General features: G+C 39.2%; 1 protein-coding gene across 6 annotated transcripts in view; it reads left to right on the forward strand.

Moving 5' to 3' along the window:
- The window catches only part of TEC (tec protein tyrosine kinase), a 146295-nt gene that overhangs the window by 40252 nt on the left and 79758 nt on the right, over nucleotides 1–26285 (forward strand). For all 6 annotated transcript variants that reach the window (XM_043906841.1, XM_043906837.1, XM_043906836.1 and 3 more), the window contains one exon: nucleotides 13028–13213. In XM_043906841.1, coding sequence (XP_043762776.1) covers nucleotides 13076–13213 — 138 coding nt within the window. In that variant the 5' untranslated portion in view covers nucleotides 13028–13075. The remainder of the gene's footprint in view (nucleotides 1–13027; nucleotides 13214–26285) is intronic.

The raw sequence follows: 26285 nt of genomic DNA on the forward strand, positions 1-26285 counted from the left end.
AGCACATACTATATTATTTTTATTTGGAATCTAAAAAAACAAAACAAATGAACAAAGAAAAACAAAATGGAAACAGACTCAGATACAGAAAACAAACTGGTGGTTGCCAGAGGGGAGGCGGGTGGAAGGATGGGTGAAGGGGGTGAGGAGGTTCAATCTTCTGACTAAAAGGGAAAGTAGCATATAGCACAAGGAATATAGTCACTAATACTGTAATAAGTTTGTATGCTGACAGATAATAACTAGACTTTTATAGTGATCATGTCATAATGTATAAAAATATTGAATCACTGGTGTATACCTGAAACTAATATAATATTGTGTGCTAATTATAATCCCATAAACGAAAGTCAGTGGACATTTTCTGCAGTAATTAGACCATGGCTGATATTCATGATACTTTTCGAATGTAGTTTACAGTTTTTAATTGTTGCAAGTGAAGTATAAGAATGTTTCTCCTTCAATAAAAAAATAAGAAGAAAAAGGAATGTTTTCTATGGAATTGGCATTCTTGGGTGTTTAATTTTATCCTTTTAGAGGTCAGGTATATAGCAGCTGGCATTTCAGTTTGGGAAATTCATCTTCAACTGAGCTCCACACGCCTTGAAATTAAGGGTAAATACTTCTCTGGTCAGATTCGCCTCCTTGTCTTAGCATGCTTTGTAGTTTCAGTTGTGATGCTCACCTTTGGTGAACTTTCTAATGATTCTTTTAAAAAAGACTACAATTCGGATATACTCACTTTATCTGACTGTCCTGTGTGCTTTGGTGCTTTGTTAATGGCTTTAGGCTTGAAAAGCTAACTTCTGCTTTCATGAAATTTGAACAGGGGAAAGGAAAGAAAACAGAAGAGGAGTTATAACAGGACAAATGTTACATAGACTGTGGTTTTATTTTTGGCCCTGGAAACCACATACTTCTGTTTGTCAGTGAAGAAATGGTATCACATTGTATTATCATGAGTCTTTGCTGACCCAAGAAATCATTGGGATCACTGGAAGAGCTTCTATGATGAGCTGGATAGCGTGGTAATAATATCCTCGAAGGAGAGCCCGCCCACCTTTTTCTACTTTTGTTTGACTGTCTTTCCCCCCACCCCCTTCTCTTCCTTTTTTTATCTTTTTATGTACTCTTTCTTATCACTTCCAAAGGGTTGGATGACAGGGACATGGAAAACCATGCTGTTCCTTTAAATATATTTCAGAAGTTTTTATTATGACAAATTTCAAACACAGACAAAAATCAAGTGTAATGAACTCCTGTGTGCCTCACTCAGCTTCCACAGTTATCAACTCATGAACAGTTTTATTTTGTCTACACCCCCATATCCCCTTTACCAGATTATGAAGCAATCACAGACAGTATTTTGTCTGCAAAATTTCAGTATGTATCTCTAAAAGATAACTCTTAAAAATAGAATCACAGTAGCATCATCATACCAAAAAATTCCAAAACGACCTAGCACTATTTTGTTATCAAATAAATCTTACCACAAACTTAAATATCACCAATATACAGGTAGTGGTCAAGTTGTTAGAGTTGTCTCACATATTTAAGAGATATCTCTTAAGACTTTTAAAAAGGCTTTTGACTTCTCCTCAGTCTCACTGTTTTTGTTCTTGTAATTTTTTGTTAAAGAAGCTTACTTTCCTGTAAAAACAACCGAATGCAATAATGACTTGAATTCTTTATTCCTATTTTGATAATGTTTCAAATTAAAAACAATCTAGATTAATGTATTCAAGGAACATATTTTGGTATATATTATTTTATATATAATTTCCAAATTACTTTCATGTTTTCTCCTAGTGAAAGTTGCTGAAAATCAGTTGACCTACTTGAGAAATTTGTTATTCATGCCTTGTTTTCACTTGTTATTGTTTCCTTCTGAATTTGCAAGAAGCAGAAAGAGAAATATTTTTTGTGTATCAGAAATTCCCTCATGCGAGGAGAACTAGTGCCAGAGTATTGTCACTTAAAGTGAATCCACTTACATTTCATAGTAAGTAGTAAACAAACAAAAAACCCACTATGATTCAGACTTTATCATGAAAAATAAAGTGAATATGTGTTTTATTTTATCTCATATATGGTACCATTTAGATTATAACTTTTAACTTTTTGAACAAAGAGGGAATCAACTATTAGTTTTCTTGAAATTATTTTTCTGATGAAAATACATGATAAAGATTGACTTCCTTCCCTTTATATTTGCATTTGTCAGCACAGATCTAAAGAGGGCCCTTTTTGGGGAAAGCATTAGCAAGCTTTATCAGGTTTTGCAAGGGTGTATCCCAAGGTAGATTAAGGTTAAGTCACTATAACAAAGAAACCATCTATGGCATATTTCCAAAATCTGACAGAAGTGTGTTAATCCCTTACAAAGTAGGGTAGCAAGCCTAGGCTGATCCATGAAGTTATTCAAGGACTTGATTCCTTTGTCTTCCCCTTACTCCCTACGGTCATGTGTTGAATGCATAAAGTTGTGTCTGCCATGGGTACCTTCCAACTGTTGAGAAGGTGGACAGTGCTCTAAATCTGGGGAGAGTGACCTGTCTTTAAGTTGAAGCTGGTCCACATATTATGTCTGCACACATCCCTTTGGCTTTAAGTTATATGGCCACAGCTCGCTGCCAAGGCTGGGAAATATTATCTCTAGCCCTACATCCGGAAAGAAGGGAAGGATGAGTAGGGCACGGGGTTACAAGTGGGGAAGGGAGCAAAGAGCCATCTGAGGCAGTGTATTTTAGTATTTTAAGTGTAAGTCATTTAAAAAAAAAATTTGTTAATTGAAGGATAATTGCTTTATAGAATTTTTTGGTTTCCTGGCATACGTCAACAAGAATCAGCCATAGGTACACCCATGTCCCTTCCCTCCTGACCTCCCTCCCGTCTGCCTCCCCATCCCACCCTTCCGCCTGTCACAGAGCCCCTGTTTGAGTTCCCGAGTCATGCAGCAGATTCCCATTGGCTGTCTATTTTACATATGGTATTGTGAATTTCTATGTTATTCTCTCCATACGTCTCCCCTTCTCCCTCCTCTCCTCCCACCGTCCATAGGCCTGTTCTCTATGTCTGTTTTTCTACTGCTGCCCTGAAAATAAATTCATCAGTGCCATCTCTTCAGATTCCATATATGTGTGTCAGTATACGATGTTTATATTTCTCTTTCTGAAGTGTAAGTCATTTTTGATACTTGTGTTATTTTATTGTTTTTTTCAGTGCATTTAATTAGTTAATCTTTATTGGGGTATAGTTGCTTTACAGTGTTGGGAATTTTATTTTATTTTTACTAGCTGACTGCAAGATCCTCATTTGCCAGTGACATTGAGTGTGATGGGAACAATTCTCCAACATTATTTTCGTTATTGACTTTTTGAAAACCTTCGTCTTTTGAACATTTGATGTTGGTGACTCTTGCATTCCCTCATTCAGTGAGAGAAAATGACCCACAAAGAAGCAGAACCTAGTAATGTGGAAGGAATATTTGGAACCTATGTGGTCAGTTGATCAATGAGTAGTTTTTATGTTAAGACAACTTTTGCTTCTCTCTAGAATACTTAACTATGAATCTCCTGTAGCCTAAGTATATGTGATGATGCGTTGGGGTATTGCAAGCAGATAGTGTGGGGCTCCCCGGAGGAAGAGAACCCAGCCATCCTAGGCCTAAGTCATTTTGTGATCTAAGCCTGGCCATGGTGCTCGCTCTTGCAGAATAGGTTTCAATAATTAATGATTTTATAGGAGCAAAAGAAGGTAAAACTGAACAGATTTAATTAGGCCAGAGAGATAACTTAACCGTAATATATCAGTTGTACTATTTCAAAGATCGGGATTAGCCTGAAGCACATTCTTGAGTTGTTTTGCAGAATGCAAACCCTCTCGAGGGCACAGTTTCCAGATCCACTAGAACCTAAGGAATGCTGATGGTGACCTTTGCTGACCCTCCCAACTTCCATCAATTTGTGCCTGGACTCTGTCAACCTTTCCCCAGTTCTATGCTGAATTCTCTTTGCTCCAGCCCCAGTCTTGCTGTTTGGGGAGACAATGCTCTGGGAAATGTCTTTGTTGTCCTCCTTACTTGCTGCAAGTAATAAATCCTTCCTTCTGCTCCTCTGTTTGAGTCTGTCTTTTGTCTGGATACTTGCCAAGAGGTGAAACCAATTTTCTTGTAATAGGATTGCTCATGATTTCTTTTGTCAGAACTTTTTCTCCATCCACTGTTCTTTTTAATCTCTTTTTTTTTTTCTCTTCATTTTTATCAGCCAGGAGCCCCTCAACCACAGTCATAGCCAAAGACCACAGCAGGGTCCTTCGTTGTGAACCCCAAACCTGTCTTAAAAAGTGTATGTTAAATTATTGCATATACGTGCATTATTTGGGAGAGTGAGAAACCACTATCTGTAGTGTGGTAACGCACGGTCCGGCCCCAGTCCAACATCATGATCTCCCACCACATGGCAGTGGGCTGGACAGGCAGTCCGTACCCAGGAGAGATAAGTCAACTGACTTCTGTAACTTTCGCCTTTTGAGTCTAATCTAGACCTAGGTTCAGTAGGTCAACAAACTACTCAAAACTTTATAGCCTATTATTGAGCAACTAACTGAAAGGAGACATAGTCAAGACTTTAAGAAAATACAGTTTACCCCTGGGTGCCTTGTTTGGTAGGGAAGGAAGACTTGCAGGCTAAACTGTACTCTCATCTGAGAGCGCCGATTCATGCTGTTAAACGGGGAGCCTGGAATGTTCCCTTTATTCTGATTAAAGTCAGCTGAGCATTTCCCCCCACTTTGCTTGTGTTTCTGCTGTTCAGTTCCCGTTTTACAAAAGAAAATTGGGGCTTAAACTGGGAGTTTACAATGTAGAAGAGAGCAGGATAAGATTTGTTACTATATAGTACCTACCCATTTTAGGTACTTTTGCATTGAAATATAACCCACAGAACCTGTTGGCAGGCATACAACATTTGATTTTTCAGATAATTGTCAGTCTGATGTTTATTCATGCTAGATTTTTTAACATTACAAACAGGCTCAAACTTTGTGGTAAACCTATGATAAAATGTGTAATAGCCAGTGTGTGCTGATGTAAAATTCTGAAATTGAGAGCTTTAACTACATTACTACTCTTAGAGCATTGACAAGTATTAGATTGAGTTAGATAATATTGTTGCTTTGTATAGGTAAAATATTGCCAAACATTGATGTTTTCATATGGCTCAACATAGTAAGATGAGAATTTCAACAACCTTAGATCATTCTGCTTCTTCCTGTAAGGAGTTCATCCTTTCTCTACCCTGACAACTAGGCTGTTTGTTTCTTATTTACTATATTCCTTTACTATATTCCTTACCGTCCTCTTGTTTGGTAATTCACAATCACCTCTGTTCCCGTGATTAAAAATATTGTGAAAGGATGTATAAAATAGGCTGGGTAACCTTAGTAGCCATTTAAAAAAACATAATTTTCTTCAGGCAGAATTTTTATGATAAAGAATTCTTAGATCTTTTGGCTAAAATTGGTAGACCATGAAACCGAGAACCGTTAATCTGGTACTTAGGTTTGTAACTCTAGACAGAGAGTACAACTTCATGGTGGTTTGGGTTTCTCATTGGTGAAGCAGTGAACAGTGTCTGTTATCTACTTTCAGAATATTGGTGTTCCGATAAGCAACAAGGTTATACTGCATAGTACAGGGAACTATATTCATATCATTGTAAAAACTTAACAATGGAAAATAACCTGAAAAACATAACTGAATTACTTTGCTGTATACCTTAAACTAACACAGTATTGTAAATCAACTAATACTTTAATGAAAAAAGAATATTGATGTTCAAAGGCTAATGTGTTGTTTTTCAAGCTTTTAACAATTAGCAGAGTAAAGAAAAGAATGTTCTTGTGTTCACTGTTAAGGAGACACAGAGAAAAGGGTCTTAAGTTGTAGCTCTTAGTTTTATTTTAAAAAGATATTTGTAACCCAGAGTTGGTGCCTTTGTGATTCTTTTTTTCTGAATGGCTCAGTCCTTTTTGGTGTGGAAAATGGGAGAATCAGCTGGAGGACTCTGGAATTTTGTGTCATCTTCATTTTTTACTTTGGAGCATTAAACCGATTCTTTCTTTCATTCGGCGTGATTGTCTCCAGTTTTTTTAAATTAATTAATTATGTATGTATGTATTCTTATTGAGATACTGTTGATTTACAATGTTGTGTTGGTTTCAGGTGTATAGCAGAATGATTCAAGTATACATATATATACAGATGTATCTTTCAGATTATTTTCCCGTGTAAGTTGTTATGAAATATTGAGTGCAGTTCCCTGTGGCGTACCATAGGCCCTGGCATTTGCCTGTTTCATTTATAGGGGTGCATGCGTGTGAATCCCAAGCTCCTGATCTACCCCCCTCCCCCCGCCTTGGTAACCGTACGTTTGTTTTCTGTGTCTATGGTCTGTTTCTTTTCTTTTTAATAAAAAAATCTCTTAGATCTGTTATTGAAACTTGCAGTGATCAAATGACTTTGACATGCACATTACATTTACATTTCTTATCCTCAGTCCCCTTTCCCAAGGGAGAACTCAGTTTCACACAAGTTGAGGGACTTTCCCAAACTCACAAAGCTGAAGAAGCCTGACTTGACCTGGTACCCAGATTTGGCTGGTCCCAGAGCTCATACTTCTCCTGCCATTCCCTGTTCCATTCCCTGGTAGAATGTGTGGGTCTATTTCTGTTTGATTATAAATTCGTTTGTTCTCTTTAGTTTTTGGTATTAAGAGGTTGGTGTCCTTCTTAATGATGCCTTGGGAGTCATAGTTTATCTGTTGAAATTTGGAGGTTGCGTCGAATTGCCTTTAGGCTTCTGCCTAAATAGAAGGCTGATAATGATGCATCATATGCTTTTCCCTTCAGTTCTCTCTTCCCTTCCACTGGAGAGGTTGTGTGTGTAGCGGTTAATAGTGCAGGCTGTGTGGTGAGAATGCGTGTGTTAAAATCTGGCTCTTATTCTTACCATGTGACTAGGGAATAATATCTTCAATAGGTTTGTTGAATTAAATGAGTTGCTACATCTGAAGTGCTTAGTGCTTAGAAGTGCCAACACATAACAAAATGGTGAAAGCTTGATTGTAATTTTTATTATTTTTCTGTGTAAATAGTAACTCTACAGGGATACTCCCTGATTCTCTTAGGGTCTGCTTATCCCTCTGGATTTCACTGATCTTATCAAAAGGTCATTAGATTGACCTTTCAGGACAATGACGTTTACTATAAGGGAAATCTCCTCGGCCTCCTCTCCTATTTTGATGTACTTTTCACAGTATTTGGCAGATATGTGTTTCATAGTTTGCAGCTTGGGGTTCATAGCCATCTTTTTTTCACTGGAGGTTGGGATTATCTTTCTCTCTTATTTGAATATTTTATTGCTTGCATAGAGTTTTAGGAAGGAGAGGGGAGAACATATCAATACTCTTTCCACTGCCATCTTCTAATAATTTTCTGATCCCAGAAGCAACCACTTTTACTTTTAAAACAACATGTTAGTATTGTACATCTCTAAGTGATATACTTACGCTGCCACTTCTTGCTTTTTCAGTTTTATTTATGATGCATTGACTTCCTACTAGTACTATGGAGGACATAGTTCTCTTTCACAACATACTTTGGGATCCACAAAGAAGCCTATTTCCTGCATTCCCTTATCCCAGTATTTTTATGCTAGTAGTAAGATTATTGTTGTTCAGTCGCTCAGTTGTGTCTGACTCTGCGACCCCATGGCTTCCCTGTCCCTCACCATCTCCCAGAGTTTGCCCAAGTTCATGTTCATTGAATCAGTGATGCCATCCAACCATCTCATCCTTTGTCTTCCTCTTCTCCTTCTGCCTTCAGTCTTTCCCAGCATCAGGGTCTTTTCCAATGAGTCAGCTGTTCACATCAGGTGGCCAAAGTATTGGAGCTTCATCTTTAGCATCAGTCCTTCCAAAGAGTATTCAGGGTTGATTTCCTTTAAGATTGACTGGTTTGATGTTAAAGATAAGATTACTACTTATAATCTATTTTATTATGATATTTTGGATGTTATTTATGGCTGAACTTTGTAGCAAACTGATTATTTTTCCTTTTCTGTACAATTTCTTATTTTCCATAAATTGATTTATTATTTTTAGGTTTGCTACATTTAACTAATTTATTATAAATCTTATCTCAACACCTTCAGGTTCATTTCCTGGAAGAATTCCTTCCAAGAACTGTTTACCTTGATCTAATTTGGCCTGGTGATTTTCAGTCTGCTCCCAATGTCAGCTTCAGATCTCCCTTCACCATTGTCTGGGAGACTTTCTTTACCTCTTTTGTTTTGAAACCCTTGTTTCTTGGATTCTGTGTATTTTGTGATACACTTTTTTGTTTTAATAGAGCATTGTCCTCAGGTGGCTATTTGAAGAGGGTGAATAGGAGATAAAAATTTTAAAACCTTTCATATTTGAAAAATATTTTTATTTTCTTGTCCTTGTATTGATAGTTTGGTTGAGTATAGAAACTTAGGTTAGAAATCAATTTTCTTCAAAAAATTTCTCCACTATTTTCTAGCTTCTATTATTGCCCTTGATGATTGCTATTTATTTAATTTTTGAGTTTTGATACTTTATTTGAAGACTGTTGAGAGTCCCTTGGAATGCAGGAAGATCCAACCAGTCCATCCTAAAAGAGATCAGTCCTGGGTGTTCATTGGAAGGACTGATGCTGAAGCTGAAACTCCAATACTTTGGCCACCTCATGTGAAGAGTTGACTCATTGGAAAAGACCCTGATGCTGGGAGGGATTGAGGGCAGGAGGAGAAGGTGACGACAGAGGATGAGATGGCTGGATGGCATCACCTACTTGATGGACATAGGTTTGGGTGGACTCCAGGAGTTGGTGATGGACAGGGAGGCCTGGCGTGCTGCGATTCATGGGGTCGCAAAGAGTCGGACACGACTGAGCAACTGAACTGAACTGAACTGATGGAACCTATTTTTAAGCTTGCTGAATCTTCTGCTTGTTCCTGTGATTTTGAAATTTTATGAGATTTGCTGATTTGGTTCTGTTTCAGTCGAGAAGTAATCTTTAACTTGGGGAAATTTTCCTAAATTTCTTCTTTGATGGTTTTTCACTATTTTCTCCTCTGGGAACTCCTATTTTTCAGTTGCTGAATTTTCTGGATGGATCCAGAAAATTATATTTCCTCTCCAGTTTTTATTTTTAGGTTTTTTGTTTCATGTTTTGGGGATATTTTCTCAGTTTTATATTCTGACTCTTCTACTGAGCTTTTCGTATTCATCCCCCCCCCCCCCCCCCACCCCCCCCCCCCCCCCCCCCGCCGCCCTCCAGTGTTCCTCTCCTTTGGTTCTGTGTACTTTATTTTGGCTGTATCCTGACCTTGTTTTATGCATGCAGCGTCTTCTCTTAACACTAGGATTTTAGGAGGGAGCCCAGGCTAATGTGTACATTCAGCCCTCCATCTTTAACTGAAAATCTGCACGAGGAGAACTTTCCTTCATTTATATGAACTTTCATAGTATTCTTCGGCCAGGATTTCCCATTGACCAATGGATTATTACAAAGACAGTGAACTGGTTTTTTCATTTATTTAAGTATGTATTTAAAAATTTTTACAATGTTGTGTTGGTTTCTGCCATACAACAGTGCAAATCAGCCATAATTATACATACATCCGCTCCCTCCCTAACTTCCATCCCCTCCCTCCATAACATCCCCCGAGGTCATCACAGAGCACTAGACTGGGCTTCTTGTGCTACATAGTAACTTCTCACTAGCTATCCATCTTACACCTGATACTGTATATATGTTGATGCTACTTTCTCCATTTGGCCCACTCTCTCCCTCCCCTGCTGTGTCCACAAGTCCATTTTCTACATCTGTATCTCCATTCCTCCCCTGCAAATAGGCTTGTCAATACCATTTTTTAAGATTCCATATATATGCATTAATATACTATATTTATTTTTCTCTTTCTGACCTACTTCACGCTGTATAACAGGTTCTAGGTTCATTCACCTCACTAGACCTGACTCAAATTTGTTCTTTTTTATGTCTGATATCACATTGTATATATGTACCACATCTTCTTTATTTGTTCATCTGTTGATGAGCACGTAGGTTGCTTCCAAGTTCAGTCTATTTTATATAGTGCTGCTATGCACATTGGGGTACATGTGTCTTTTTCAATTATTGTTTTCTGAGAGTATTTGCTGAGTAGTGGGCTTGGTGGGTCAGTACCAAATTTTTAGTTTAAAATACGGAGGACCAGTTTAGATGCAAAGGAACAAGAGCTTTTTTCTCTGACTTCTCAGCTTAGGATAATGGGTCAGTTAGACCTGTTACCCACCGCTTATTGAGAGGCACTAAGAGTGGCATAAGGGTTCGTGTCAGAGCCCAGTTTCTCTTCATTTAAGATCGTGGCGCTCAAATCTACCTGCACATTAAATCATGATGCGCTGGACCCCACCCCATACCAATTCAGAGTTTCTAGGTATGGGTTCAGGATGTCTGAATTCTGAAAAACACTTCCCTGTGTGATTCTGATGTGCTCTTAAAGTTGAGAATTATTCCTCCAGGAGCTTAAAATCTAGGTAAGAGTTAGAATATCAATTTAGAGCAACATCAATTGCTCTAAAACATGGAAGGCAACGATGAACTCTGTGGTGGGTGATACAGAGATCATGGGCCTAGGAGCCAGATAGTTTTTAATTAATTGGGATCATCAGGAAAGGTTTCATCAGGGAGGTGAGTTTTGAGCTAGTAGTTTTCATAGGTGGAGAGAGGGGGTTCTCTAGGCCAGGGCTGACTACTTTGACTGGGATGTGGAGTGTTTGGAGAACAGTAAAAGTAAAGGTTGGATGTTCAGATCAGTTCAGTCGCTCAGTCGTGCCCGACTCTTTGCGACCCTATGAATCGCAGCACGCCAGGCCTCCCTGTCCATCACCAACTCCCGGAGTTTACTCAAACTCATGCCCATCGAGTCGGTGATGCCATCCAGCCATCTCATCCTCTGTCCCCCACTTCTCCTCCTGCCCTCAATCCCTCCCAGCATCAGGGTCTTTTCCAATGAGTCAACTCTTCACATGAGGTGGCCAAAGTATTGGAGTTCCAGCTTCAGCATCAGTCCTCCCAATGAACACCCAGGACTGATCTCCTCTAGGATGGACTGCTTGGATCTCCTTGCAGTCCAAGGGACTCTCAAGAGTCTTCTCCAACACCACAGTTCAAAAGCATTAATTTTTCGGTGCTCAGCTTTCTTCACAGTCCAACTCTCACATCCATACGGTTGCAGCTAAATTGTGGTCCTTGTCTAGTGTTTATCCCGCAGGTGATGAGGAGGACTTTGGGGAGGCATGGAGGATTTCCAGTGAATGAATGTGGCGTGATGACAGTGGTGTCTTTGAAGGCTGAGCCAATGAAAATAAAGGGCGTATAGTTTGAATAAAATGAGGCAAGAGCTGGGGTGAAAGGAAGACCAGTTGGAAAGCTATTGTCATTGCCCAGATGATAATTCTTTAAGCTAGAAAACGAACATTGGAATTAAAAAATAACAATAATAAACATTTGTATAGTGTTTCATAATAAATAAGTTCTCTCTCACATCTCATTAAACCTCACAGTAACCTTGTGATATTTACCTGTATATTTTATGAATGAAAGAAACTGATGTTCAGAGGTTAAGCTGTTGTAAAGTAACTTTACAGAAAACAGAGGGCCTGATTGGATAATGAAAGATCAGTAATAGGGAGATGCAAGGGAGTTGCCAGGGTGTCGGCTTGGGTGGTGTCAGGTTGGCTGAGGTTGGTGTTGGGTTGGCTGAAAAGATCGTAAATTTCTCACTGCCAAACTCAGTGGCAAGTTCCCAGTCATGCTCTCTAATAACCACTTACTCTCTTCACATGACTCCTGTTGCCTCTGTGATTTTTAAAAAATATTTTAGTAATTTATTTAATTGTGTCGGGTCTTAGCTGTGGCATACAGGATCTTTAGTTGTGGCATGTGGAGTCTAGTTCCTTGACCAGGGATCGAACCCAGGCCCCCAGTATTGTGAGTCCAGAGTCTTAGCCACTGGACCACCAGAGAAGTCCCTGCCTCTGTGATTTGATACACAACTTCTTGTCATGGTGTAGTGGAAGGAAGGGAAGAAAGGGCTGTTGTCTGTTCAACTTGTCTCAGATAAAAATGTCCAGGCCTTTTCTGAGTGTCTTCGATTTTCAGAAAGTGAAATTTTGTTGGATTTTGGAAGGCTTATTAGCCTAGGCATGGATAGTCTAGATATGGGGGCTCCAAATACAGGACTGAGGACCTCATATAGATGAGTTCTGCCTTGAGGGGCAGCCATGTAGGGTAGGGTAGCTGAGTAGCGTAAGCTGTAACTGGGTGGGAATTGTTTTCTCTTGTGATTGAGACAGGAGTCACAGGGAAGAAAATGTGGAGCATGGTAGTGTAGGTATCCGAGAGCACCCTTGTAGTCTGGTGGTGAGGTTGCTTATCAAGATTACATCCTTGTTACAACTGCAGATTGAATGTCATCCACCACTGTGGTAATTCATTTTGTTCACAAGTCTGCCATGCCTATGTGCTTGTCTATTTGTGTACCAAGATGCTGAGGCAATTTAAATACCAGCCTAAACCAGCCATGCAGGTGACGAAAGGTACTTTTCCATCTGAGATATTGGTTTCTCTGCAATCAAATAGCAGCAGAGTGTGCCAGCAAGCCGAGGGATTGGCAGGGAGGGACAAAGGAGTGGATCATCATGGCAATTCGGATTAGGTTTCCTTATGAAATCCTGGGACTTGGGAGAGCAGGATGGGGCTAGGGAAGAAGAGGAGGTTGGGCTTTCGTGCCCTGGGCACTTTCAGCCTGGCATAGAGTGACATTCCTCAGCTCCAGCTGTCAGAGTAAAATCTGTTTTTGTAATTTGGAATGACAGGCGTCCTTGGATGATTAACATGTCAGATTTTATTTCAACTGTTTATTTTCTTACTTTAGAACACTGGGATCTTCAATGGAAGGAGAAACAGTGATCAGAAGACCGAGATGAATTTTAACACTATTCTGGAAGAGATTCTTATTAAGAGGTCACAGCAGAAAAAGAAGACGTCGCCCTTAAACTACAAAGAGAGACTTTTTGTGCTCACAAAGTCCATGTTGACTTACTACGAGGGTCGCCCAGAGGTAGGAGACAATCACAATTTACTTTGCTGCTTTCTATGTTACTGTCTTTTGCCACTGACATTCCTCACACCCTCCAAATCTTATGGAATAAGCTTTAGGTTAATGAAGTTAAGCTAATGATTTGTTAGCTAATGAAGTTAAGCTAGTGATTTGAAAGATAAAGTTTAAACCATGGATGGACATTTTCACACATCTGTTAATTATGGGTTTGGTATACATGGGTATATGTTTTATGTTGGCCTACTGAATTAATCTGTTAGAGGAAACAAATTCCTACATCAGTTTTAGATCCTTGTGGAATTCATTAAGTATGTTTTGTACATGACTGTTTCCCATAAACTCATATTATGTATCAACGTCTTCTTTAGCACATACAAGCTGTGTCTATGTCCATCACTCTATATGAATATTTCTCCATTACTCAGTGAAAGCACTGAAAACTGGTTAGTGATTTGTGAAGTTGACTGACAGCAAAACTGTCCCACTTTTTCTGTGCTAAGCAGCTAGGACAAAGTTCCTTTGATGGGAGCAGGGGACAGTGGCTCAGTAAGAACCCGGTTGGTGAGCAGCTGGCATGGGGTTCATGTTGTCGTCCCACTCCTGGTCTTAAGTTGGTTTGTCCTTTGGTTCTACCACTCGATGGGGTGTGTGAGTGTAGAGTAGCCTCTGACCCATCTTTTTCTTCCTGCTGTTTTGGGGACGCATCATCCAGTACTGCAGGTCCAGCCACATTCCTTCCTTTTAGACATTTTCTCGGGTCCCAGGGGGTGGCTGGAGAGACTGGGTTGTCCTTATTTACCACATGCCATTGTCTAGTTGTTTACTGGTAGATTGTTGGTGATCTTGAGGTTTTATTTTATTTTACTCTACTTTTTTCCTGGAGTACCTTCCTCAGAAATGGATTTGCTTCTTTTTATTTTGTTTCTGTTTTGTTTTACTTCCACTAATTTCTCCCACTGATTTCTCTGTGTTTTGGTTCCCCCAGTACAGACAGAATGACATTGCTTTTCACTGGTGGTCCTCAATTCTGTTGATTTCTATTGTAGCTTGTCATTGTGACCTATGGAATTCTGCAGATTCATATAATTCAGTCTTTTATCTACCTTCCTAAATCCCCATAATGCTGAAGACCCAAACTTCAAAAACTCAGTTGTAAAACCTGACCTTAGATGAAGCTATTTTTAGTCTTTATCTTAGTGGATATGGGTATATGTGGTAATAATCATGTGTTTAGTTGCGTGGGGCTGTCGTAGTTCTTGCTGGGAGTGTTACGTGTGGTATATGAGCTATAATGCATTTATTAAATCTGAAAAATTCAGGATTCCAAACGGGTTTCAGATAAGAATAGAAATATGAATTATTTTAAAATCTAAAATATCTTTAAGGGAAACATAAGTACATTTTTGCTGTATGATAATCTGTTGTAATTTGAATAATATAATAAGAAAAGAATAGAAATATTACAGTAGACATGGGGAAGTGTGGTCCTTTACTAACCAAGAAAGCCTCGGAAACTTAGCTTACCTGCTTAGAGATATGGACTGTTACAGTTGAAATTCTTTGCAATTGTTAAGTCACTTTGAAGATGATAAGTGATAACACAAAGATGATGCAAAGTTAAAAGGGCCCTCATTGGTTTCACTTAGGGAGAATAAAGAGAACAGTGGAAACCCTCTTATTTGACAACCTGACCCGCTGTCTTTCCTGGAAGCAGCTTCAGCCACCATGAGAACCAGAAAGGACAGAATGAGGAAGTTGTCACAACATGTAAAAAAAAATCCAGCCTCTGACACTTACCATCAATTTACTGTATAGCACAGGGAATTACCTCGCCTGGAAAATCCCACGGACAGAGGAGCCTGGTGGGCTGCAGTCCATGGGGTCACAAAGAATTGGACATGACTGAGCACACACACCCACACACAGGGGATTATACCTGATATTTTATAGTTTATAATGGAATATAATCTGCAAAAAACCTGAACCACTATGCTGTATACATGAAACTTACATGATATTGTAAATCAACTATACTTCAATGGGAAAAAAAAAGAAAGAATTCATCTCCTTTCTGGCTACTGATGACTGGCCCAGGGAGCCTAGTCCCATTAGCTAGTTCTGCCTGAGCCCCTACTCATCCCAGGAGCTGGGCATTTTATCCCTCCTGGATTCTTTTCTCAGGAACTGATGTTCACTGGGACACTTACAACCTTCAGTTGAAAATATGATCGCAGATTTGTTTTCCTCTCACGATAGGCTACAGTCCATGGGGTCGCAAAGAGTCGGACATGACTGAGCGACTTCACTTCACTTCACTTCACTTCACAATTAAAAACAAATGTTTACCTATATTAAAAAGTTTGGAATTTTAAGATAAGAATCTGAATTCTTGAGAAAGTAGAAGTTCTGACAATATTGGGCTGAATTCCTTCATGACAGCTCTCGACCTGGCTTCTAGGTAAGCCCAGTAGCACTTCATTGTAGTGTTTCTTCCCTGTTTGGGTTAATGTGCCCAGTTCTCTGTTTCCATGAATCAGTGTTCTTGTTTCCATCTCCCTTACCCTAGAAGCTGTAATCTAAGAAGGGCTGTGATGTGGGTAACCCATGGAAATCAACAAGTATTTTAAAAATATTATTTTGTTAAAGATATAAAACTCTTTTAAGTGGATTAGGAAGACCACAGGGGCCATTCTGGGGTAGCCCCAGATATATTTATTTTAGTTGTTCATATTCTGTTTTAGAAGAGAAACAGTGGGTAGGCTACCGATTGATCTAGTAGCCACGTGGTTTCTTTGTAGCTACTAAGTGACACTTATCCTTTATTAAACTCAGTTAATCACGGTGTGAGTCAGACATCAGTCTTCTCCAGGTTTTCTACATCCCAGCTCCTTTGATATGATGGCAACAGGACTTTACTGAAAATTTCCCTGCACCCTAGGTACAGTTTATTGTACTTTTCGAAGTGTGCCAAGGAATTCTGGGAAATTCATTGGGAAATTCAGTCGAGCTGTTTCTTCCAAGTCTGAGGCTGGAAAACTAGTGTTCCAGTTTCTACTGTGGTTCATTGTTTGGTTTGTCCTTATTCGTGCTCAGCTAGCTCATATTTCTGCATCTTCTAGTGAACTGATAAAAGATCTTACTGACAGTTTATATTGTTTGCTCTTCTTGTAATAACACAGAACAGAGGACACTGTGATCTTGCTTTCTGATTAGGGAACTAATCACATGGGTCAGACCACCTAATATTCTGCTGGAGCCTCCACTTGGTTTTGAGAGGGAATCTAGGGAAGAATAGGGCTGGAGTTTAATCAGAAAAATGACCTTATTAAATAATAGAAAACAAAGAATGGTGGGATTTCTATATGATGAGATGTTTGAATACAGAAATTTCAAGTTGTATGTAAATCTGCAACTACTGTTACCTGAGAAATCAGGAAGTTTTATAATTTGACTTTGAAATTATCAATTTGGTTGGTTTGTTGTCTGTAATACTCCTCTGGTTTGAAAACTGGCCAGTAATTTATGAGGTTGAGGAACAGGGAGACTAGTTATGTTGGGGACCCCCAAGGCCACCCCTAGGTTCAATGGCTCAGTAGAATTCATGGGACTCAGTATAGAGTTGAACTCACCACTATGATTTATTTCAGTGAAAGGGAGACAAAGCAAAATGAGCAAGGCAAGAGGTGCATGGGGCAGGTCTGGAGAACCCAAGCACAATCTTGCAGGAGTTCTTTCTCGGTAGAGTCACACAGCGGGTGTACAATTCCTTCAGCTCCCAGCTGTGACAGTTGTGAAATGCTTTCTCACTGGGAATCCCAGTGGACACTCAGTGCCGAAGGTTTCCACTGGGGCTGGTCACATAGGCGCCCTCTGTCAAAGCATGTACCAAAATTCCGGACTCCAGAAAGAAAGCAGGTGTTCTGCGTAAACCAGATTGTCTGTACACTTTAGACCCAGTGAGCTATTCTTATCAGCACTGGGAATGTTAGCGCTTTGCCCCTCCCAAAGTCCGAGTTCCCAGATGCCAGCCAAGGACCAACCTTGTAAGCAGACATTTTTCAGCTTCATAGGCCTGTTAGGTTAACTCTTTCCCATGGTACAAATTATTGAGTACCAGATAGGGCCAGGTACTGTTCTACTGTGCTAAGTACATGCATTATTTTCTTTATTCCTCAAAAGAATAGTATATTACATCTTATTAGGACTCCCATTTCAAAAATGAGCAACACGAGACTTGTACTTATAAAAACTCAACACGAGATCAAATACTGATGAATTACAGGGCTGTTTATTCAAAGCCTATCTTTGAAACAACCTTGATACTCCAGGGAAAATTAAGGAAAAAATCTATGAAATCTCTCAATAGTACAGATACATTTTTATTTGAAAAGTTTTGAGGAGATTTTTATTTATTACTTTCAGTTATGATTTAAAAAAAAATTTCTTTGTGGGAGAAGAAAATTAACATCAGACAAAACTAAGGTTTCTGTCCGATTCTACCACTATCTACCTGGACTTTATAAAACACTGTTCTTCAATTGTTTTCGTAGTTTAGAAATTGCTTTCATATATTTTGTCTCTTTACACCCTTAACTCCTTTGCCATGACTGTTCAACCCAGCACACATCCAGTCCATTACCAAGTCTCATGAATTCTCCTTTGCTTCATCAGAATCTTATTCCAGCTCGCACTTTCATTCTTTTGGTGGATCACTGCCCTAGTTGATTCTACTTTTGAATCTTCATCCTTCAACTATACAGACTTCAGAAGGATATTTAGAACCTGTAGCTTTGCATCTACTCTAGGATCAAGTTAAAACTCCTTAGATTAGAGAACAAGGTACTTGATGCCATTTTTGCTTGTCTTCCCTCTGTCTTTCCTTCATCTCCAGCTGTGTCTTCGACCTGTACTCTTTCACACTGTACCTTCCTTAGTATTGTTCAGTCAATTTGGAGTGATATATTCTTCCATGTGCTTGCCAGGATCTATCTGTCTACATTTTATCTGTCAAAAATATGGTGAGAGGCTTAGGCAACACTTGCTCATCTTTTCTGACCGAGTTCAGTCCTGCCTTCTCTGAAGCCTGTTCTGTAATCCTCACACCAGTGGTGGACTCACCAGCCCCCATCAGCCCTCTGTGCCCTGTCTCATATTTTATTGGGACATCTTGGTTGCTTGACTTTGTTTACTTATCTGTTCCTCCATTGGACTTCAAGCTCTTTGAGAGCAGGGTTCAAAGCTTTCCTATTTTCGTATTTCCAGGAGTTTAGTGGAGAGTTGAGTCTTCAGTACCCAGTTGGATGGCTGGTTGGTTCAAAGGAGACTTGGGGAGACCTCAACCCTTCAAAGAAGGCAGGGCTTCCTATGCGAGTTTATCCTATGCAGACATGGACAACCAAAAAGGTTATCATGCCGCTAGTAAGTATAAGAGTCAGGATTAGAGCCTTGGTATTCTAACTAAGTTCAGTGCTCTTTCTGTAATGCCTCCCTTATCATTTTATTACTTTGTACTTAAATCAAACATTCTATGTGATGAGATGATTGAAAATTTAATCTTTAACCAAGGTTAACTGTCTGGATGGTGGAGGGAGTTACAAGATGATGGCACGAGTCTCTTGAATATCCTGGGCCATCTCCCATATTTCTATAAGGTCTTCTGGGTCATATTGTTGTTTGCTTGACTGTCCCTGGAAACCTGGAGACTAGTGATGTAGGCATAAGAGCTTGTAAGCTTCTGAGATTATTGGCTATTTCTCTCTTAGTTGTATGCCTTGACTAGGTGGACTCCTAGGGGGAAGTTTAAGTTTATAGGATCCTTCTTATTGCTACCTGAAGATTTATATCTTCTAGCACTTTCTAGGATTCTAGGGGTGAGTATGGGGTGGAAGATATAGTTTCTTTTACTTCAGGACAATTGGGAGCATTGGCATCAGGCTTTAGAGGTTTCCAGACAATTCACCAGCTTATAAAAAAGTGAGACAGCTCTAAATACTCCATAAACAGTACAGTGCTAGTGTACTAGGGGATTTTTCTGGCTCTGAAAATTTTCAACTCTATGATCCCATGAAAACTCAGTTTCTCACTGGCAGCTGAGTTTCCATGGCTCTGAAATAAGGTGGTATCAGCTTCCTGTCTTGTGTCTTAATTTCCTCTCTGTCGCTTCTTCTCCCAATCTTGATTTGTATTTGTGTTCTTATTTTACTGTCCTGGATGTGACCTTCTTCATCACGTAAAACAGCCAAGATGTAGGTCTGAAGTCCTAGGGTCTAATTTACCTTCTTAATTTGCCAACTTATCTATTTTCATTGAACAGTATTCACTGTTTTGTTTTGTTTTTTCTTCCCTCTAGGAAGCAGAAACGCATTTAAGACAGAAGAGGGGGAAGAACACCATTTGTTCAATCCACTCTCCTAAAGTATTTTTATAACCTTTTAGTTATAGTTTCAAACTTACAGAAAAGTTGCAGGACTAGTACAAGGAGCTCTCAAATAAACTGTACTCAGATTCACAAGTTGCCTGTGGTTGCCCTTTTTGCTCTGTCCTGTTGGCCTGTTACTTGGTCTCCTTCTCTTCGTATGCATGTTTTCTGAACCATTGGAGAATAAGTTGTAGACAGTCCTCTTTACTTCTTTTTTTTTTTTTGCCGCATCAGGAATAGAACCTGTGTCCTCTGCGGTGGAAGTGTAGAGTCTTAACTGGATCACAGCAAAGGCCCATGTAGATAGTCCCTTTTTGCCCCAAAATGGGTTGTTATATATTGCTTAAAAATGAGGACATTCTCTTTTAGAAAAATAGTACAGTGGTCAAAGTCAAGACGTGTAACACTGATACAACACTATTATTTGGTCTAGAGTCCATGGTCAAATTTCATTCATCATTCCACTGATGTCTTCATACCTGTTTCAAAACCTCCCCTCCCAAATCTAGCATCTAATCCCTGATCATGCATTATGTTTAGTAGATCAAGACATAAAGTTTATAAATATTCATGGTGCAAGGAAGAGAAAGGTATGTAGGAAATATTGTTCTTTGTTATAAAATGCCAACTATATCTTGAATACTCAGTGACTGTATATGAGAGTCCACATGCATGAAGTTGGATTTAAAAATCATTTTAAGTTGGCAGAAATTATAAAAACATTCCTCACTTGGCTATTTCTTATATTAACACTTAGTAACAGCTAAGTAAATAAAGCTTTATAAAACATTTCTCTCTGAGCTAAGCTAGACAGGTTATTTTCTTGTTGAGTCAAGAAACAAGAGTAGACGGGAATTCGCTGGTGGTCCAGTGGTTGGGACTCAGCAGTTTCCCTGCCAATGGCCTGGGTTCAATCCCTGGCGGCAGAACTAAGATCCCACAAGCCACAAGGCATGGCCAAAAAAAACAAAGAAAAAAGAATAGAGTACAGAATTAGGTAAATAGATATGATCCTTGAGCCATATCTGATAAACATTCTTAAGCTCATTTTCAATAAAAGTTAAACGAAATTCAGACTTAATCTCCAATATGTGAAAGAAATGTAAATATTACATTAATAATATAATAATCAATATATTTGTTGTAAAAATTTTTGAAGGCTAAGTATTTTCAGATATACCTTCCTGAAAGATCTAACGTAATAGAAAACACCAAGAATTCCAAAGATCTACAGCTTCACACTAGAAGCATTTACATTTTGAGATTCTGACTTCATCTGGTTTACATCTTGCTTCTTGACTTCCTGATATTTCTGCTAACTTTGAATTAACAGTCCTTTGAACTAACAGACTGCTATATATAAGAATTACTAAGACCCTAGCAGATGTCTTTTTCAGTATTATTTCCACCAAATCAGAAAGCAGTAAAAAGCAGAGTGGTGACAGATGTGGTTCTCAGTTCACAATATGAACTGCATGAGTAAATACTAATATTTACTGCACAAGTAAACACTAATATTTTAAATGAGTGAAATAGGAAAACAGATTCACAGCAACTGAACAAAAATCTTCGAAGACTATGAAGATACTCTAAGACAGGGTACTACATTTTTTTCACACCACCATCCTCACCCACCACACACAGAGCACAGATTCCAGGAAGGCTGGTGAAAACAGTTGCTTAAATATCACCAAATGTATACATGAACTTCTACAAAATACATTTTAAATTACCATTCATTTAATATATTTGTTTTATATTATAGTTTCAAGTTGAAGTTCAGTTCTGTTCAGTTGTTCAGTCTTGTCCGACTCTTTGTGACCCCATGAACCCCAGCACGCCAGGCCTCCCTGTCCATCACCAACTCCTGGAGTTTGCCCAAACTCATGTCCATTGAGTTGGTGATGCCATCCAACCATCTCATCCTCTGTCTTCCCTTTCTCCTCCTGCCCCCAATCCTTCCCAGTATCAGGGTCTTTTCAAATGAGTCAGCTCTTTGCCTGAGGTGGCCAAAGTATTGGAGTTTCAGCGTCAGTCCTTCCAGTGAACACCCAGGACTGATCTCCTTTAGGATGGACTGGTTGGATCTCCTTGCAGTCCAAGGGACTCTCAAGAGTCTTCTCCAACATCACAGTTCAAAAGCATCAATTTTTCAGTGTTCAGCTTTCTTCACAGTCCAGCTCTCACATCCATACATGACCACTGGAAAAACCATAGCCTTGACTAGATGGACCTTTGTTGACAAAGTCATGTCTCTGCTTTTTAATATGCTCTCTAGGTTGGTCATAACTTTCCTTCCAAGGAGTAAGCGTGCTATACAGCAAAACCTTGTTGTTTATCTATTTTATATAAAGAACTGTGTATCTGTTTATCCCAAGCTCCTCATTTACCACCCCCCCACCTGAATTTCCCCTTTGGTAAATTTGTGTTCTATCTCTGAATCTGTTTCTGTTTTGTGAATGAGTTCATTTGTATCATTGTCTTAGATTCCATGTAGAGGTGATATCATTGGATATTTCTGTCTGGCTTACCCTTGAGAGACCTTGTTCACCTCCCCACTCTCCCAGATCACAACCTCCCCCTCCCTTAGCTGGTTGTAATGCCGGCCCTTTCAGGATTACTGTTAAAATTTATATGTATTATTATTGCCTCTTTAAAATTGTCAACTACATGATTATCTCTTTGAGGGAAGAGGTTGTTGCCTTCTAATTTCAACATATCACACAATATCTCACCCATTAGGTGCTCAGAAAAGTTTTTGTTGGTAGTAATTACAATAGTGATGATTAGTTAATATTTCAAGTAAGCAAAAAGATCTTTAAAGATATTGTAATAGTTATTTCTGATGCTATTTGTTCATTTTAATTGTTGAGGAGATACATTATTTAGATTTGGAATCAAAAGTCTGTTTTGATTTAGTATTTATTAGTTATTAACCTTTCTCCCAAGCTAAAATATGGACATTATTGTAAACAACCAGAGTATGAACTGTCAGAAGAAATCACACGTCCATTTGAGAAAGTGAAACTATTTTGAGTTGTTTCTAAACCCATTTAGAACATGGTTTCACCACTGGTCAGTGCTGGTCAGGTACATGTAGAGAATCACCTATTGAAGAGTGCTTAGAAACACCTGGGTTATTCAGTGATTATCAATAATTCAGTGACTTTCTTAAGAGAACTCCTGACATTATTAGCCTTTGGGTCTTGTGAATATACTGTACTTCTGAGATAAATCTTATCACATGATGATTTGATAATTGCTACTTCATATAATTAAAAACATTGTTACAGTCTTTTTTTTTTTTTTTTACCAAAACTCTTCATTTACCTTTTTTTATTTTTAATCTTAGAGAACTGCTGTAATATTTGGAAGATTCTACATTGGTAAACACCTGAAATGAAAAATTGCACAAAATGTGTGCAATATAGTTCTTAAATAAAATTGAATGCATTAAGTAAGACTTAAGTGAAATCTGTAGTGATTTTTAATAGATTGTGAGAAAGGAGTTTCCCTGTGATCATCCTAGTTGTGTGAGAAGACTTTTGGAAAAGTTCTATCTTCCTTCCAAGTAGTCACATTGGTATAGCTGTTCCTTAATTTTATTTGCCGCTGCAAAAGGTAACATGGATAGGTGTAATTCTCTGCTCATGAGATTGTAATATGTGAATTTTTCTCATTTTAGAGGAATATGCAAAATATTGATATTTTATCTATATGTATTTCTTGGCAGAAGAGAGTCCATACACTTATTTGTTATGTGGAAGTCAGTTCATTTGTTTTCATTTACTCATCATTTGTACAGCAAAGATTTAGTGAGTATGTAAATGGTGCTAATGGTAAAGAATCCTCCTGCCATCACAGGAGACATAGGAAACACAGGTTTGATCCCTGAGTTGGGAAGATTCCTTGGAGAAGGAAATGGCAACCGAAATCCAGTATTCTTGCCTGGAAAATTCCATGGACAGAGGAACCTGGTGGGCTATAGTCCATGAGTTGCAAAGAGTCAGAAATGACTGAGCACACACACAATAAAGATGAATGATTCTGGTTTCATTAAGCTTACAATCTGATTAAGTTATAGTTCTCCTTTTCTGGGTTCATAATGGTAGATTTTCCTATCCTGCATCCAGTCTGTTTCAGAGGGGACTTCTTGACACCTGGAGTTCTTGTCCTTGTATGCACAGTTATTTGCACTAGCCCATACTTTTCTGGATTACCTGGAACTCTGAACTTCCCTTGCCCTTGGGTTTCCCTCTGTTCTTAGACTTTACATAGCATAGATTTTGCAGACATAGAGGGGTTTTGCATACACACTTGCAATCTTCTGTTCTCCATAGCATTTCCATAAAGTATATGTGTAGATAACCATTTCTCCACCATTGACTTCACAAGTGAAGACACTGAAGGAGAAAACGACTAAGTCATGTACCTTCTCTGAAGTGATATCCCATTTGACTAGGTGAACCAAGATGTGTTATCTTTCTGGCTAGCGTGCTGTTAAACCACATGACGCTCCTCCCCATGAAGGGGGCCTTCCTAACTGGTGTGCTCACTGACCGCCTCTGTGCACACACTTCCTTCCTCCTTCCCTCCTGTAGCTTCATATAAGGTCTGGAAAGGGTGTGCTTTTAGCAGATGTTGGCTTGTGTTTGCTTTTTCCCTCACTATATCCCTGTGAGGGGCTGGGGACCCTATGCATTTCAGTAAATTAGAGTTGGACAGAAAATAGACCCACAGAAAGAACACATTGCTGTGAATGCTTAGATGAAATGGAAAGGGCTAAACACTTCTGAAGTTGTAACTCTTCAGAACTTTAAATGGGTTTGGTTAAATAGTTCATTTCATTTCAGAGCGCTTGTGCTGTGCTCAGTCACTCAGCCATGTCCGACTCTGTGCGACCCCATGGACTGCAGCCCACCAGGCTCCTCTGTCTATAGGGATTCTTCTGTCAAGAATACTGGACTGGGTTGCCGTACCCTCCTCCAGGGGATCTTCCCAACCCAAGGATCGAGCCCAGGTCTCCCACGTTGCAGGCACATTCTTTATCATCTGAGCCAGCAGGGAAGCCTAAGAGTACTGGAGTGGGTAGCCTGTCCCTTCTGCAGGGGAACTTCCTGACCCAGGAATTGAACTGGGTTTCCTGCATTGCAGGCGGATTCTTTACCAGCTGAGCTACTCGGGAAGCCCTCATTTCAAAGTATGAATGGTCAAATGTTTCTTCACAGAAAAAACTCACAGGTAACTCAGCTAAAGATGAATTTATTCACATTCATAGTCTATCCCAACAAGTAGAGAGCAGTGTCACAGCTGAAGAGAACCCATAAAATCTATTGCAGCAAGAAGTTAAGTGCGTTTTAAAATAGTAGATAAGTAGTTAAATATTTTTTCTAGATAAGTAAGCTGATTTTTAGGTTAACTCAGTCCTTACTAAGTGTTAGTTGCTCACTCATCTCCAACTCTATGTGACTCCACGGACTGTAGCCTGCCAGGCCCTCTGTCCATGGAATTTTCCATGCAAGAATACTTGAGCAGGTAGCCATTCCCTTCTTCAGGGGATCTTCTTGACCCAGGGATTGAACCCAGGTCTCCTGCATTGCAAGCAGATTCTTTACTGTCTGAGCCACCGGGGAAGCACTGATTGTTATACAACATCAAAAAAAGGGTAGAGACTTGAATTTTCTTGGAAAAAAGTGAGCAGCTTGATGCTAAAGGTCAAATATGGAATTTAAAATTTGTTTTTAAACAAAGCGCTTCTTCTACTTTCAGACATCACACTTAATCACTTTCTAAGATAGGTGATATGACTAAAATATATGTAGGAAACAAGAGCAGTATCTACTTGATGAGAGAATATGTTTCTAGAGGTTTTAGAACAAGCTTATCAGCGGTTTTCTATTCCTTCTTCACTGTAGGGAACATCTGTTGTGGTCTGAGGTCTATCTTTGAATTAATTGCTTTTCTGTGAGTTAGAGAGTAGATTATGGACTCTGGAGCCAGATCATGTGGGTTCAAATTCTCAGTTTGTTGCTTATTAACTGTGTGACCTCAGTCAAATTACTTAATCTCTCTGTGTCTCATTTTCCTCATCTTTAAACTGGGGCAAATAACAGTACTTTCTTACAGGTTTTTGTCAGGAGTAAATGGATCCCCCTGTATATGAAGTAGTTAGGACAGTTCCTGGCATATAGTAGGTGTCTTTCCAAGTGTCAGTGATTGTTGTTGTTATAAGTAACTTGCATTGTCTACCTACTTCTGTCTTTTTAGTATAATATGTTTCAGCGTTTTTGCTCTTGCATCTGGCTTTTCCCAGATATAGACATTTTTTTTTTGCAATAAGCATAACCATTTCATTCTCCTAGTAAGTCACTAATCACAGGTGATTTCGTTCTTTGAATTGATCTTTGCTCCTTGTAGTCTGGTTGCATTTGTGGAGTCTGATCACTAGGGGAAATGCATACCTTGTGTGTATGTGTGTGTGTGCTCAGTCATGTCTGACTTTTTGTGACCCCCTAGACTGTAGCCCGCCAGGCTCCTCTGTCTATGGAATTCTCCAGGCGAGAATACTGGAGTGGGTTGCCATTTCCTCCTCTAGGGGACCTTCCTGACCCAGGGATTGAACCTGCATCTCTTGTATCTCCTGCATTGGCAGGC

Source organism: Cervus elaphus, chromosome 6 (genome assembly GCF_910594005.1).
Source record: "Cervus elaphus chromosome 6, mCerEla1.1, whole genome shotgun sequence".
In the NCBI taxonomy this organism is placed as follows: domain Eukaryota; kingdom Metazoa; phylum Chordata; class Mammalia; order Artiodactyla; family Cervidae; genus Cervus; species Cervus elaphus.